The 13,913-nt window shown below is 59.6% G+C and overlaps 2 protein-coding genes across 5 annotated transcripts in view; one reads left to right on the top strand and one right to left on the bottom strand.

Annotated features, from left to right (window-relative positions):
- RFX1 (regulatory factor X1) overlaps nucleotides 1-4,114 on the top strand; it is a 34,505-nt gene extending 30,391 nt beyond the window's left edge. For all 3 annotated transcript variants that reach the window (XM_049877100.1, XM_049877097.1, XM_049877099.1), the window contains 9 exons: nucleotides 421-539; nucleotides 639-748; nucleotides 1,161-1,312; nucleotides 1,387-1,484; nucleotides 2,749-2,898; nucleotides 2,986-3,194; nucleotides 3,500-3,653; nucleotides 3,733-3,778; nucleotides 3,902-4,114. In XM_049877100.1, the coding sequence (XP_049733057.1) occupies nucleotides 421-539; nucleotides 639-748; nucleotides 1,161-1,312; nucleotides 1,387-1,484; nucleotides 2,749-2,898; nucleotides 2,986-3,194; nucleotides 3,500-3,653; nucleotides 3,733-3,778; nucleotides 3,902-4,071 (1,208 nt within the window). In that variant the 3' untranslated portion in view covers nucleotides 4,072-4,114. The remainder of the gene's footprint in view (nucleotides 1-420; nucleotides 540-638; nucleotides 749-1,160; nucleotides 1,313-1,386; nucleotides 1,485-2,748; nucleotides 2,899-2,985; nucleotides 3,195-3,499; nucleotides 3,654-3,732; nucleotides 3,779-3,901) is intronic.
- Nucleotides 4,115-5,356: 1,242 nt separating this feature from the next.
- On the bottom strand, nucleotides 5,357-13,612 carry DCAF15 (DDB1 and CUL4 associated factor 15). Of its 2 annotated transcripts, XM_049877122.1 has the most exons (13): nucleotides 13,481-13,612; nucleotides 11,493-11,590; nucleotides 11,272-11,407; nucleotides 10,199-10,305; nucleotides 9,980-10,119; nucleotides 9,721-9,891; nucleotides 7,349-7,783; nucleotides 7,163-7,254; nucleotides 6,935-7,063; nucleotides 6,762-6,847; nucleotides 6,468-6,572; nucleotides 6,279-6,394; nucleotides 5,360-5,867 (listed from the first exon to the last, which is right to left on the bottom strand). In XM_049877122.1, exons 1-13 carry the CDS (start codon nucleotides 13,610-13,612, stop codon nucleotides 5,812-5,814), a joined length of 1,803 nt encoding a protein of 600 aa, XP_049733079.1. In that variant the 3' UTR covers nucleotides 5,360-5,811. The 2 variants fall into 2 exon arrangements, with proteins under 2 accessions (XP_049733078.1, XP_049733079.1); XM_049877121.1 differs by having other exon boundaries at nucleotides 5,357-5,867; nucleotides 6,762-7,063.
- Nucleotides 13,613-13,913: the final 301 nt, after the last annotated feature.

Raw genomic sequence — 13,913 nt, 5'->3', positions numbered from 1 at the left:
GGGCCCTCAGGCTTCAGGGCAGCTTTCCTGTGGTCCTGACTGGGACCTGGGGGCTGCTTCCTGGCCAAGTGGGTGGACACAGGGAGGCAGCTTGGACTCAAAGTCCCACGCCCCGGGGGCTAGCCCGGTGCTGCCACTTAGCAGCCAAGCTGTGGCCCGAACAAGCCACTCACGTTCTCTGTGCAGGAGGCGCACAGGCTCTAGAGCCTTCCCCAGCTCAGATCCCCACTTCCTGGAGCCTTCTGGGGGGAACCCTGAGTCAGGGGCATGCCCTCCCTGAGCCTCAATGTCCCCCACTGCACACAGGGGTCACCTACTTGGTGGGACAGCGGTGACTACTTAATAGGATCTTGGGGGAACTAGAGGGGGGATGGGCAGGGGATAAGGACCTCATGGTGCCTGGCTCGCCTGTTCACTCAGATGCCTCCCGGAGCCTCCCTGACTTTATGGAGCTGGACCTCCAGGGCAAAATGCTGCCGGAAGGCGTCGGGCCCGGGGACATCAAAGCCTTCCAGCTCCTGTACCGGGAACACTGTGAGGTAGGGCCATCTGGCCGGGCGGGGGGCAGAGGTGTAGCCATAGGCCGGGAGGACCATGCTGCCCCCCAAACTCCTTGAGTGCCCTAGTTTACTCAATAGGCCATCGTTGACGTCATGGTGAACCTGCAGTTCACCCTGGTGGAAACTCTGTGGAAAACTTTCTGGAGATACAATCTCAGCCAGCCCAGCGAGGCACCGCCGCTGGCCGTGTGAGTCCCGTGGGGCTTGCGGGAGAGGGCAGGGTGCAAGCAGACCCCTGGGCACCCTTAGGTGTGCAGGAGTCGGGGGATGCCTGCCTGACCCTGCAGTTGGTGGGGTACGCATGCCCTTCTGACTCCCAAGTGCACGTGTGCCTGTTTGACGCTCAGTGCATGGGATGAGCGGGCCTGGGCATGGGGGCCCCTTTGGTCCCAGTGTAAAGAGTGTAGGATCCCCATCTGACCCTTGGGGCATTGAGCATATTTCCGACTGACCTGGGGATCTGGGGAGGCATGAAGTGCCCACCTGACCCTAGGTGGGAGTATCCGTGCCTGCCTGACCGTAGAATGGGGGCACCTGTGCCATCTGACCCTGGGATGTGGATGCCCATGCTCACCTGACCCCAGTGGGTGTTGCCCACAGGCACGACGAGGCTGAGAAGCGGCTGCCCAAGGCCAGCCTGGTGGTCCTCTCCAAGTTCGAGCCCGTACTCCAGTGGACCAAGCACTGTGACAACGTGCTGTACCAGGGCCTGGTGGAGATCCTCATCCCCGATGTGCTGCGGCCCATTCCCAGTGAGTGTGCGGCCCTGGGCCCTTCCCTTGCACCACCCACCTAAGCCCTGACCAGCCCCCTCTGCTGCCCACAGGTGCCTTGACCCAAGCAATCCGGAACTTTGCCAAGAGCCTGGAGAGCTGGCTCACCCACGCCATGGTGAACATCCCTGAGGAGATGCTGCGGGTGAAGGTGAGGTGGGGGGCCCAGGAGGTGCCTGAGCAGCTGGCTGGGTGGCCTTGGGGCATGGGGCCCTGGGCCTCAGTCTCCTCTACTCTGTAAGAATTCTGCCCATAAGACTTGTCTCCTAGGTGTGTCCCAGGTGTGTGCACACAAGGGAGAGGGGAATTGTCTTTATAAACCCGCTTCCTCAGATGCCCACTTCTGGAACCCTTGTGTGGCATTCTGGTGCTTGACACAGCATCTCAAACAATAAAAGCTAAGTGCAAACTGGAAATAGTTCTTTTCAGACAGCCTCGCTAGGAAGTGCTTGCAGTATTCAGAAATATAAAATCTTAAAAAAAAAAAAGACATCTATAAGGAAACAGAATAATAGCCCAAGGCTGCACATTTGATAACCACCTAAAAAAAAAAAAAAAAAACTTTTTTTTTTTTTAAACAGAATAATAGCCCAAGGCTGCACATTTGATAACCACCTAGACAGGAGAAATTAAATGGGATGTGCTTGGGAAAAAAAAAAAGTTTTTTCTTTATTTTTACTTCCTTAAGATGCTAAAATATATGTTGTTGTTGTTTTGTGTTAAGATGCTAAAATATATAGATATATTTTTGCTGTTTAAAAGACAACCAGACAGATGTCTGAAGGTTCCTATCTGGTGGCATGGGGACACAGGGCAGGGGTGGGGGCTGAGGAGAGAGCAGATGCTGGATACAGGGGGATGCCCTTGGGAAAAAGAGGCCCTTAGTCATTCGCCTATTCAACATTTACTGAGCATCTCCTGTGTGCTTGGGGTGGCTCTCAGTGCTGGGAGCACAGCAGTAGGCACAATGGCCAAAATTCCTGCCTTGGAGCTGACATTTGAATGCGTAATTGAAAGAAAAAGTTTAGGGAAGCAGTGCTCGTTTTTTCTAGGCAGTACCCGCTAGTATTTTCCATCGTGTGCTTTCACTAAAAAACAATAATGCCGCTCAGAATACAGGAAATTAAGAAGGTTATTTTGTGATGCACACCAGTGGGTGAACACCTGAAGTCTGAAAAGCACTATTCTTTGGGTTCCCAATAAAAGCCGCGACGTAGAAAAAGAGGAAACGGAGGCCCGGAGAGGTTGCAGAGGTCACGCAGCCAGAAAAGGGCACCAGCTAGGCTTGGCCCCCACCTGCCTGTGCTCTCCACGCGGGTCAAGGCGCGCTGGGAGCCACGAGGGCCACAGCGTACGGGGCAGGGGGTGGTGGAGGAGTCAGTCCCGCGGAAGCCACAAGCCTCGCGGCCCCACAGGTGGCGGCTGCCGGCGCCTTCGCACAGACGCTGCGGCGCTACACGTCGCTCAACCACCTGGCGCAGGCGGCACGCGCAGTCCTGCAGAACACGGCGCAGATTAACCAGATGCTGAGCGACCTCAACCGCGTGGACTTCGCCAACGTGCAGGTGAGCGCGGGCGGGCAGGTGAGTCCAGAGCCGCAGGTTTGAGGCCGGGTTGGTGGCTGAGCCGTGGCTCCACCCGCTGTGCCCTAGGAGCAGGCCTCGTGGGTGTGCCGCTGCGAGGACCGCGTGGTGCAGCGGCTGGAGCAGGACTTCAAGGTGACGCTGCAGCAGCAGAACTCGCTGGAGCAGTGGGCCGCGTGGTTGGACGGCGTCGTGAGCCAGGTGCTCAAACCCTACCAGGGCAGCGCCGGCTTCCCCAAGGCCGCCAAACTCTTCCTTCTCAAGTGGTCCTTCTACAGGTGCGCGCCCAGTCGGCGGGAATAGCGAGGGGCAGAGTCAGGGAAGACCCCGCCTCTCGGAGTGGGTTAGAGGCGGGGTCACAGAAGGCCCCTCCTCCACTTGGGCGGGACCAGGGAGGGCCATTCCTCCCTGGGCCCCGCTGCACCCTTACGAAGGCGGGGTCGGTGGGCGGGGCCTTATGAGGGGCGGGACCGCCGCTCGCTCTGACGGAAGTCCTTAGGGAGAGCAGGGCGGGAGCGGAGCCTGAGGGTATTGGGGTCCCAACGGCGGGCGCGGCGGGTTTGACCGGCCTCGGCTCTTCCAGCTCCATGGTGATCCGGGACTTGACCCTGCGCAGCGCCGCCAGCTTTGGCTCTTTCCATCTCATCCGGCTGCTCTACGACGAATACATGTACTACCTGATCGAGCACCGCGTGGCCCAAGCCAAGGGCGAGACCCCCATCGCCGTCATGGGCGAGGTGGGCGGGCGGGGCGTGAGGGCGCGGGGCGGGGCGTCTGCGGCGGGCTCCTCATCTCCTCTTGTCTCCTGTCCTCCAGTTCGCTAACCTGGCCACCTCGCTGAACCCCCTGGATCCCGACAAAGGTAGGCGAGACATGACCCCACCCTGAGCCCAGGAGGCAGCTGGCGGGGGGCGGGGGTGGAAAAGGCTGAGGCCCGAGGGTGCCGCTGCCGCGCTCTGAGCCGAGCCTGGTCGGTGTGCCCCAGACGAGGAGGAGGAAGAGGAGGACGAGAGCGAGGACGAGCTGCCGCAGGACATCTCGCTGGCGGACGGCGGCGAGTCGCCCGCGCTGGGCGCCGAGGCCCTGGAGCCGCCTGCCAAGCTGGCGCGGCCTGACGCGCGCGGCCTGTTTGTGCAGGCGCTGCCCTCCAGCTAAGCCCGCGGCCGTTGGCCCGGGTCCCCACCCGCCCACCCCCGCCGTCCCCCATGCCAGGGTCCCTGACTGCTTCTGTGGCTTCGCTGTCACCGCTCCAGCCTCGGCCAGGGCAGGGAGGGGCCTCCGACACGCGGAAGGCAGGGGGCCCCACCCCCGGACAGGGTCGGCACAATTACAGGCCCCGCGGAGCCGCAGCTGCAAACTCTGACACAAAAGATGTGCCTTAAGGAACCTGCCGCCGTGCCCAGGTGCCCCGTGGGGCAGCCAGCTGGGCCCCCTTGGCCCCGAAGGCCGCAGCATCTCCCTCACCTCCCCCCACACCCCTCTCCCGCTACCCAAGGGGGCAGGCAGGCAGGCCCCCTACCCTGTGGAACCGTTAAGTTATTCAGCTCGCTGGCTTTGCACAGCCTGTCCTGGGCCTAACCTGAGCCCCAGGCAGGCGCACGTGGGTGTCACCTGGTTAACCCCCACTGTCGGCAGCAGTCCCGGGAGCCCTCCCCTAGCAGCCCCACTGCTCCCCCTCCCCTTTGGTATAAGTGCAATTAAAGCTGTGGGTGTCGCATCTTCTCCAGAGCCGGGCCCTCCCTTGCCCCTCAGCCCGAGCAGGGCACTGCCCGGCCTGGCTGGGGGAGGGCGGCCAGGGCCTGGCCTCCAGCTTCCAAAGAGCATCGGGCGGCTCAGCCCGGCCAGCCTGGGGGACCTGCTGTGGGCAGTGGGGCCGGACATGCCCGGTGCCTGCCTGGGCCCCCTCCCAGAGCCCACCTCCCTGCCGCTGGTTTGTAATGGAACCTTCTCCACGCTCCTACTCTTCCCGGAGACTGTGCTTTTCCTCCGTGACGTGACCCCCACCCTCTGAACCACATAACTATTGTGTGATTTGTGAGCGCCACCAAGCGGAGTCGGTAACTTGTTGGGTTTTTTTCCAACCATCATGGCCTTATCTGTTCTGGTTTTCTCAGTGTTTTCAATCTGTGCGATAGATGTTTATGGCAAAAAAGAAAAAAAAAAAATCTGACCTATTGTATAAAAATCACTATTTTGTGTGCTCCGCGTGCTACAGCTTTTGGGACTGGCCCTGCCCACCCCAATGCCCATGGGCCACCCTCTCCTGGCAGTGAAAGTGTCCACACGTGTGGTAGTCTAGTGTGCCGAGCTGTTTTCTACCTTTTTGTAGTCTTTCTTAAAACACAATAAATTCTGCTGTGTTATTTGGCTACTGCTGACTTGCTGGGACTTGGTGGGGCCTGGGGGCTTATGCTGAGCCCTGGGCAGCAGTGAGGGGACCTCAGCAAAATTCAGAAATAAAACATTTATTACATGAAGAGGAATCAAAAGGGGGATGGCCACGAGGTTTCTCACCCGCAGGTGAGGGAGGCTGGGTTGGGCAGGGCACCGGGGTTCTTCAGCCTCCCAGAGGGCAATGTCCACACCTCCTGTGGTGAGGAAAGGGGCAAATGCGCAAGGAACTGGCCATGCCCAACTAGGGTGGAGATGGGACACGTGGCTGGTGGGGCAGGGGCTCCCTCCCTCTGCCCCTTCCCAACTTAAATAGGCATAAATAAGAAGTGTCCAGACTCTTAGACCACTGGGCTGCCCCCGCCCAGCCACCTCCCCCCGCAGCCTAACACTAGTGCCGGTCGTCAGTCGGCTGGCCCTCGGCCGGGAAGAGGCCAGCCCGGGAAGCGGCCAGCTCCCAGGCTGCGGAGGTAGTTGGAGTCAGTGTCCATGGTGCCAGGGCCCTCACAGCACAATCCACGTGTATCGCTCACTGTCCGCCAGGACCTTCAAAGAGCACCCTGCAGGGAGGTGGGGGCATAGAGCCATGAGGCTGCTGTGGGCCACCCCTCCAACTGCCCACCACCCACCAGGCCCAGAAGGTTCTGGAAGGCAGGGACCAGAAGGCCGAGTGCACCTCTGAGTCCTACCCAAAGCCACCCCAATGTCTGTTGAATGAATCAACGATTGACTGGAGGAGTCCCGGTCCCACCTGAGCCAGGGCCTCTGAGCGGCCCCTCAGCTGAGTCTGGTAGGGGATACCGTTCCCTCGCCCCAGATTCCATGATATCCCCCGGCACGTCCAATGTACCTGTTCATTCAGCCAACACTTATGACTCAGGCCTGCTGCAGCATGGCCTGGCACTGGGGTAAGAACATGGCCCATGCCAATGAGGACCTCGTTCCTGACTGTCCTCAGTCCCCAGGCCCACCTTTGTGCAGTGCCTCATTGGTCATCCTGTTGACGTAGCGACCGCTGCTCTCAGGCACCAGCCACTTCATCACCATGTCTACGCAGCTCTTGCGGTATGAGCTCCAGACGCTGCCGCTGAAGGGTGAGGAGGTAAGAAGCTCTCCCAGCCTTGCCATCCCCACACCAGCCCCACCTGGCCCCATCTCACCTGGTCTGCCCTTTGACCTCAGTGAGGTCCCCCACGCTGACTGTCACAAAGATACCTGTGTTGAGGTCCCACGCCACCTTGAGGCTGGTATGATAGGTCTTTGGTCTGCAGGGGGTGCAAAGGAAGGGGGTGAGCACACCCGGTTTCTAGAGAAACCAGGCTTCTCTGCGGGGGGGCCTCGTCTCTGGAACAACAACAGAGTGGCAGATCCAGGTTTGAGGGGCCATCTTCTCCCATCCCCGCTGTCCCACACTGATGTGGCCCCTCCTAGGGGAAGGATCCCTGCCCACTCACCGGAGCTGGCCCTCCTCAGTCGGGGACGGGAATGCCAGGAGCAGCAGGCCAATGTTGATGAGAACCTGGTTAGTTTCCGGACATACCTGGCAGGGGTTTAGACGATGATAGCCATTGAGGGTGACACCAGAGCAGGAGGTCCTGGGCCCGCTCTGTCCCATTCCCGGGCCAACCTCCAGGATGACGATGTCATAGTCGCTAAAGGAGCAAAACTGGTGGCCCCAGGTGGCGTCATGGCGGATGACCTCATTGATGACGTACTCGAAGTCCAGTGTGAGCTGCTCCACTGTCAGGTACTGACCCTATGGGCAGGTGAGTAGGAGGCAAGAGAGGACTGTGCCAACTTCCACTCCAGCAGGCTCACTGAGGGCCACCCCTTGGCCTGTCCACCCAGCACCAACCTGGACAGCTGTCCGCTCCCTCATGGGTCGAAGGTTGCGGCCCCGGAGGTCAGTCACCACGAAGGGTAGGGAGATCTTGTCGTCCTCAAATTCTGGGGAGGCAGGAGGTCGGGGTAGGGGAGGCGGGAGGCCGGGAGGTCAGGAGGCACAATGGCTGGCCCCCCGCCCAGGGCCCTGCTCACTCACCATCCTCTGGTTCTGTCCCTTCCCCAGACTCCAGCACGTAATGCAGTTTGGTGTAGTTGACATAGCCAGGCTCTGAGGCAGGCACCTCCACTGCAGGGGGACTATCTCGGGGCACTGCCTCCCCACCTGGGGTTAGGGGCTCAGTGGGCAGGCGGCAGCGGCTGCCTGAGGGCCCTGGACAAGGGGGCGGCCGGGCTTCCTCAGAGGTCCCACCCTTGGCCTCTTTGGCCCTGCGGAAGATGTCGGCCACAAACTCCTTGGCTTTGGCAATGGCAGGCGAGGGCTCAGAGGCCCCAGAGGGCCGGACCGGGGCAGCCTCGGGGGAGAGGCTAGGAAGGGCTGGGGGCACATCCGGACTCTGGGGTGCAGGGGGGCTGGGAGGGACCAGGGGTGAGGCTGTGTGGTCATACAGGATTTGGCAGAAGCTGCTATCGCCTGGAATAAAAAAAGTAATGGAGAGGATCAGTATTCTAATTTAAGTCCAGGACACTCTCCTGACCTCCCCTCTCTACACACCCTCCTGAGGGGTTCCTAGAAATGCACCTTGAGGGAGACCCTTCTAGAAGACTTACCTGTAAGACCAGTTTGAAACGCCCACCACACACATCACACGCACACGTGACACACATTCGTTCAAACCTTATCTTGAGCACCTACTGTGAGCCAGGCACCAGAATACAACCCCTGCACTAGGGAGCTGCCAGGCTGCGGTGGAGACAGGTGAAAGCCATGTGACTAAGCCCAAAAGTACTGGCAAACACATCCATTGACACACAACCCTCTGACCTTCCCAACCAGCCAGGCCCGTGCCGGCACAGCCTGGAGCCTGAGTCTTCACCTCAGCCTCCCCGTCAGGTGCCAGATTCCCCTTTGGGGAGTGTGGTGGTCAGCGTTCTCTGAGCAGCACCACAGCCAGGTTCCAGGCAAGCCCCTGAAGGCAACCCCAGGAGGGAGGATCGTGTTCTCCCAGGTCAGAAAAGTGGGTAGAGGCCCAGAGGAGTCTATCCAAGGTCACGGGTGAGATGACGCAGGTCCAGGCTCCAGTTCCCCACAGTGGTTGAGTCTGGGTAATCTTACCCAGGTTCCCTCTGGGTAATCCCTGACGTGGTGATATAGCGTGCAAACGGCTATAACAGCGCCCTTTCCCTGGGTCAGGGCACACAGCAGAATCCCTTCTGATGGAATCCCAGTGCCTTTCCTAACAGGGCTGACAGCCATGAGGGCGAAGGGCATCAACCTGTCCTGGGCTCGTACCCTGGAGGCTCATGGCAAACCAACTAGGTAGCTGGGCCTCAGTGAGTGACAGGACCTCGCCCACAGAGGCTCAGCCCACCAGGAGCTGGGATGGCCCCTAGATGTGTCTGGGGACAAAGGTGCCCTGGCCGCTGACTTGTGGGCTAGTTTTATCCTCTTTTTGTTCCTGTTCCCTTCTCTCCCACGGGCAGCCATTTTAATATATTTAGTGAGTATCTTGTTATCTGATTGGATTCCTGAAAAGTTGCAACGCATTTTAATGTATACTTAAGTGGAGTCAGTTATAGATCTTATGCTTCTTTTTACATTTGCGTTACATCTTTAAGTCCGACCCAGGATGCTCTGGGGATGTGGACTCTGAGACTCTCTCTGGGTCTGCTCCCCTCAGAGCACCCACCTGTCTTACCTCCCTGCCCCTCGGGATGAACGGAGTTCAAGCTTCCAAACCATAGCCTTGGACATGCCCCTTAAGGCCCAGTGGGAATGCCCCGAGGGAGAGGCTCTGGGTACAAAGCTGCTGGGCACAGGTCACACTCCACTGTCACCCAGCCCCCAAGGACAGGGGCTGCCCTGTCCTTGTCTCCACCAGCCATGGCGGCGTCACTCAGGTTTCTGACACCTGTCAAGTGATCATTCCCGTTCTTTTCACCTGAGTTTCTTGATAACCAAAGACGTAAAATGCTGTTGTCCACAGATCACTCCAAAGTTCTTAAATACGGCTATTTAAATTCAAAATAACTAAAATTAAATAAAATGGAAAACTCGGTTCTGCAGTCATACAAGCCACATTTCAGGCACTCGACAGTCACAAGTGGCTATTGGTGGCCACAGGAAACAATGCAAATGCAGAGTACTCAGCCCTATATGGAGTTCCACCAGAGAGTGCTGGGCGAGGCTCAGGTCCCAGCACCTCCAGTTCCCCACTGTGTGACCCTGGATGAGTGACTTCACCACTCTGTGCCTCGGTCTCCCAGTTTGTAACAGGACCACAGGGTTGCTCGGCGGGGTAAACAGGTGATATACCCGAAACACTCACAACAGGGCCAGGGACACGTTGGCCTGGGGAGTGTCCACTCCCAATGGAGCCAATGGGCCTTCAGACCCGGGTGGGGGCCTACCTGCTGAGTGGACGGAGACAGCACAGGCCACCAGGGAGTAGCTGGTGTTGAGCAGCACCACCTGGTCCTTCTTGAGCTGAAAGGCGGGCTGGAAGGTGGGGAAGGGGTAGACCACCTGGTACTTGGTGTGCAGCATGAAGCCGTGCCGCAGGCACTGCGCACTTGGGTCGCCTGCAGCAACACACGCCACACCAGTCTCACCCTTGGCTATGGCCAGGGAAGTGAGGCAGCCCGTGCCCCTGGAGGCCCCAGCCCTCACCTGGGTGGGCCCGGCTGGCGTCTCGGCAGGCAGCACAGCGGCCTGGTGGTGGCACTGCCACGGTGCTGATGTAGATGTCACGGTGGTTCTCATCACTCATCATCATCATATTCATGAGCATCCCGTTGGCTGAGCGGGTGCTGGGGGCAGCACAGCCTCAGCTGCCGGGCCCCCGCTGCATCCCAGCCTATCCCCAGCCTCCCCATCCCTGTGTCTCACTTGAAGCCGAAGACGATGACCTTGGAGGCATCGCTGGGCCACTCACACACGGTGAGGTACAGGTCGCTGTAGATCTCCTCATCCTGGAAAAGCCGCACCTGCCGTACCTGAGGGGCATTTCCAGGCTCAGTGTGGGCTGGGACCTGGGGGCTGAGAAGGGGCCTGGCTGCCCAAGGCTAGTCAATGCTGAGCTGGAAGGCCAGAGCTGGCAGGGGCACCATCTTTGGTGGCATCTTGGTCTGGGGAGCCCCAAGCAGCCCCCAGCTCCATTTCTAGTGAGGCCTCAGGTAGCCTCGCCCAAGGGCAGGGGCTAGGGAGGCTCTACTTCTAAATGGGGGAAGTGGGGCTGGATCCGAGGTAGGCTGTGGCCGCTCCTACTCAGTGGAGGGACTCAGCCAGACAGTTCAAGCCTGACCCAGCCCTGCTGCCTGGAGGTTCAGCAAATGCCTTCACCTTCCTGAGCACATCTGTAAAATGGGATAACAGAATCCACCTTATAGGGGCCCAAGGGGTCAAGGGTCAGGGCTGAAAGCCAGTGTCGTAGCCTGTGTGGTCAAAATAAGCCAACGTGTTCCACAAGACCTGTGCCAGTGATGTTTCACGGGCTTTATATATATACTGAGTTGGAGCTGTGGTGGCACAGGGGTTAAAAGACTTGGCTGCTAACCACAGGGTCAGCAGTTCAAATCCACCAGCCACTCCTTGGAAACCCTGTGAGGCAGTTCTACTCTGTCTTATAGGGTCGCTATGAGTTGGAATCGACTCAGCAGCAATGGGTTTGGCTTTCATTTGGTATATGTTCAGTTACACCAAATAAAATTACAACTATTTCCTGTCTTTGACCTATAAAAACACCAATTTCATATGATTTTACCTAATACGTAATCTTGACAACAATCTCGTGAGTAAGTTATCACCACCTTACAGAGAAGTTGTCTAGGGGTCAGAGGCATGACATGACCTGCCAGGGTCACACTGTTTGTGGGATCATCAGGCCCCAAGCCCAGGTAGCCTGGCATAGGAGCCCATGGGAGCTGCGTTCTGTCATGTAGTGGAGCCCAGCCTGGCCCTACCAGCTTGAGCTTGCTGTGGACGTTGAACTCCCACCAGTACAGGTGGTAGATGTAGAAGGAGAAGTCGTCATCCCCACTGCTGCTGGTGTAGGACAGGACATAGCGGCCGCACTTGGAAAAGCCCAGGAAGATGTGTCTGTGGGGGAGGGGTACAGGCAGCCAGTTCAAGAAAAGCCCACCATCCCACCCAGTCCCCTACCGCAACCCGGCCCTAGCCTCACCCTGCATAGAGGAAATCCTCGTCCACAATATTCTTGAGGGAAACGCAGACCCTGGGCGGCAACTTCCGGAAGAGGCGCGGGGACAGCTGCCCACTGATCTGGGAAGAGGTAGCCAACACCCTTCAGGCACCACCCTCCTGCGGCCCTCCAGGCACCAGACTCCTCACCCAAAGCAGAGCAGCACCCATAGGGGCCAGTCAGTCCTGGCCATGCAAGCCCCCTCCCTGCCAGCCACACGGTCAAGGATGGTCCAAGTTCCAGAAGGGGGGAAGGTCTGGGGCAGATGGGCCATGGGTAAGAACACCGAAGCCAGTGAACCTGGTGCGAACCTCCACCTCCACCTGGGACACGCCCTGGCCTCCCAACCTCATACCTCTTCAGCCTGGGGTCCCTCTTGCCCAAGCCCCTGGGCTCTGAGGTCTAGCACTGGTGGCACCTCCAGGAAGGCTCCCAGCCTCCCCTGGCCCACACTGGGCTACCCAGCTCCCTTCCTGAAAGCTGGCTCACGGTGCAGTCAATGTTCTCAACTACCAAGAAGGCTGGGATGAGGACCTGATCTGCGTTCAGCTGTCCCAACCCACCAGCCCATATACAGGGTCAGGCCCGCAGAGCAGTCTGGCCTCATCTAGGGGCTCGTGGAGGCAGAGAGAAGGTTGGGCCTGATTCCTGCCCTATCCCACTTCTCAATTAGCTGCAGCCTTCCAACCCACTCCCTCATCCCGAAAATGCCACCAAGGAAGAATCTTGGGGAGCAGACAGACACAACCTAGTGCTGAGGGTCAGTGCACCCTCAGGCTTGTCACCGCGTCTGATGGGGAAGACACAGCCCTGCCTTCAAAAGATTCCAATCTGAGAAGAAACAAAGAGCCCAGTCTGTGGAGCTCCATGACTGAGAGGAGAGACAGTTCAGTCCTCGAGGAGGTCCCAGTCTGATAGAGGAAACAGACTTGCTCAGGGGCCACAGCCTCAGCCTGAGAGAGAAAACAGCTCTGTCAGGGAGGCCCAGGCTGATAGGGGAGACACAGTCCTGCCCAAGGAGCTTCCAAGCTAAGGGTGGAGCCACAGCCCTACCCGGGAGCTCCCAGGCTGAGGGCGGAGACAGCCTCTACCCAGGGAGCTTCCAGTCAAAAGGGGGAGACACAGCCCTATCCTCCTGGAGCTCCCAACTTAATGGGGAAGGCGCAGGCCCTGTCCAGAGACACAGTCCTGCCCTGGTTGCTCCTGATCTGACAAGAGAGTCACATCTCTGCCCTCTCAGAGCTCCCAAATTGATGAGGGTGACGTTGCTTTAGGGCGGGGGGTGTTGCAGGACTCAGGTAGCTCCCAGTCTGACGCGGGAGGCAGAGCCTTGCTCAGGTAGCTCCCAGTCTTGGGGGGAAAGATCTGGCCCTATCCAGGGAGCCTCCCCCCATCCAATGGAGGAGGCAGATCCAGGTACAGGCGCTGCCAGCTCCGGAGTGGTCAGAGAGAGGAACACCGGACTGAGGAAGCCCGAAGCTGGTCATGGGCGCTCTGTTCTGCAAAGGGGGCGGGAAGGCTCCAAAACAGAGGGGCCATGGGAGCGGTGCTTTGAAAAATGAGGCTAACCCTGGATCGACCCCCTTCTTCCTTATTACTCCAGCGGCCTTTAGGGCCCCCTAGCTCCAAGCCCCCTCCCCGCGGCCCCGCCCCATCCCCTGCATCCAAGCCCCCTCCCCGGGGCCCCGCCCCCTGCATCCAAGCCCCCTCCCCGGGGCCCCGCCCCCTGCATCCAAGCCCCCTCCCCGTGGCCCCACCCCACCGCTCTCTACCTAAGCCCTCTCCCCGGGGCCTCGCCCCAGCCCCTCCATCCAAACCCCTTCCCCGAGGCCCCGCCCCAGCCCCCTCCATCCAAACCCCCTCCCTCGGGGCCCCGCCCCCAACCCCTCACCCCGCGAACGCCCTCCCTCCGCCTCCCTCGTTCCTACTCTCCACCCTCCGGCGCGCTCCTCCAAGGCTCCAGGCCTCACCTTGACCCGCTCCAGCTGCTTGAGGACGTGCTCCCGCCGCCGACCCGCTGCCCGCTTCCCCCCGGCACCCCCAGTGCCGCCGCCGCCGCTCCCGGCCCCGCTGTTCCGCTCCGATTTCGAGCTGGGCGCCATTTTCACCCCCTCCCTCCACTTCCGGAGCAACCGGCCCCTTCGCCCCACCCCTGTCGCCTCCTCATTGGCCCTTCCTTGGGACTGTGGCCCGCCGGTTGGGTGAAAGCCCGCTCTCCGGGCCTCTTCCCGCTGAGCCTGTCCATCAGAGCCGTCTCCGCTCCTGATTGGTAGGGGCGGTACAGCCCTCGCTGTTTGTCGCCGTGTTCCCGCCTTCCCGCAAGGACGAGCCAATCAGAGGCCCCACTTGTTCGCCCCTCCCAGATGATATTGACCCAATAGGCGTAGACCTTGTCCGTCTTGA

Source organism: Elephas maximus, chromosome 3 (genome assembly GCF_024166365.1).
Source record: "Elephas maximus indicus isolate mEleMax1 chromosome 3, mEleMax1 primary haplotype, whole genome shotgun sequence".
Taxonomy (NCBI): domain Eukaryota; kingdom Metazoa; phylum Chordata; class Mammalia; order Proboscidea; family Elephantidae; genus Elephas; species Elephas maximus.
The sequence above is the reverse complement of the archived record's forward strand: the minus strand, read 5'-3'. Positions and strand labels throughout refer to the sequence as shown.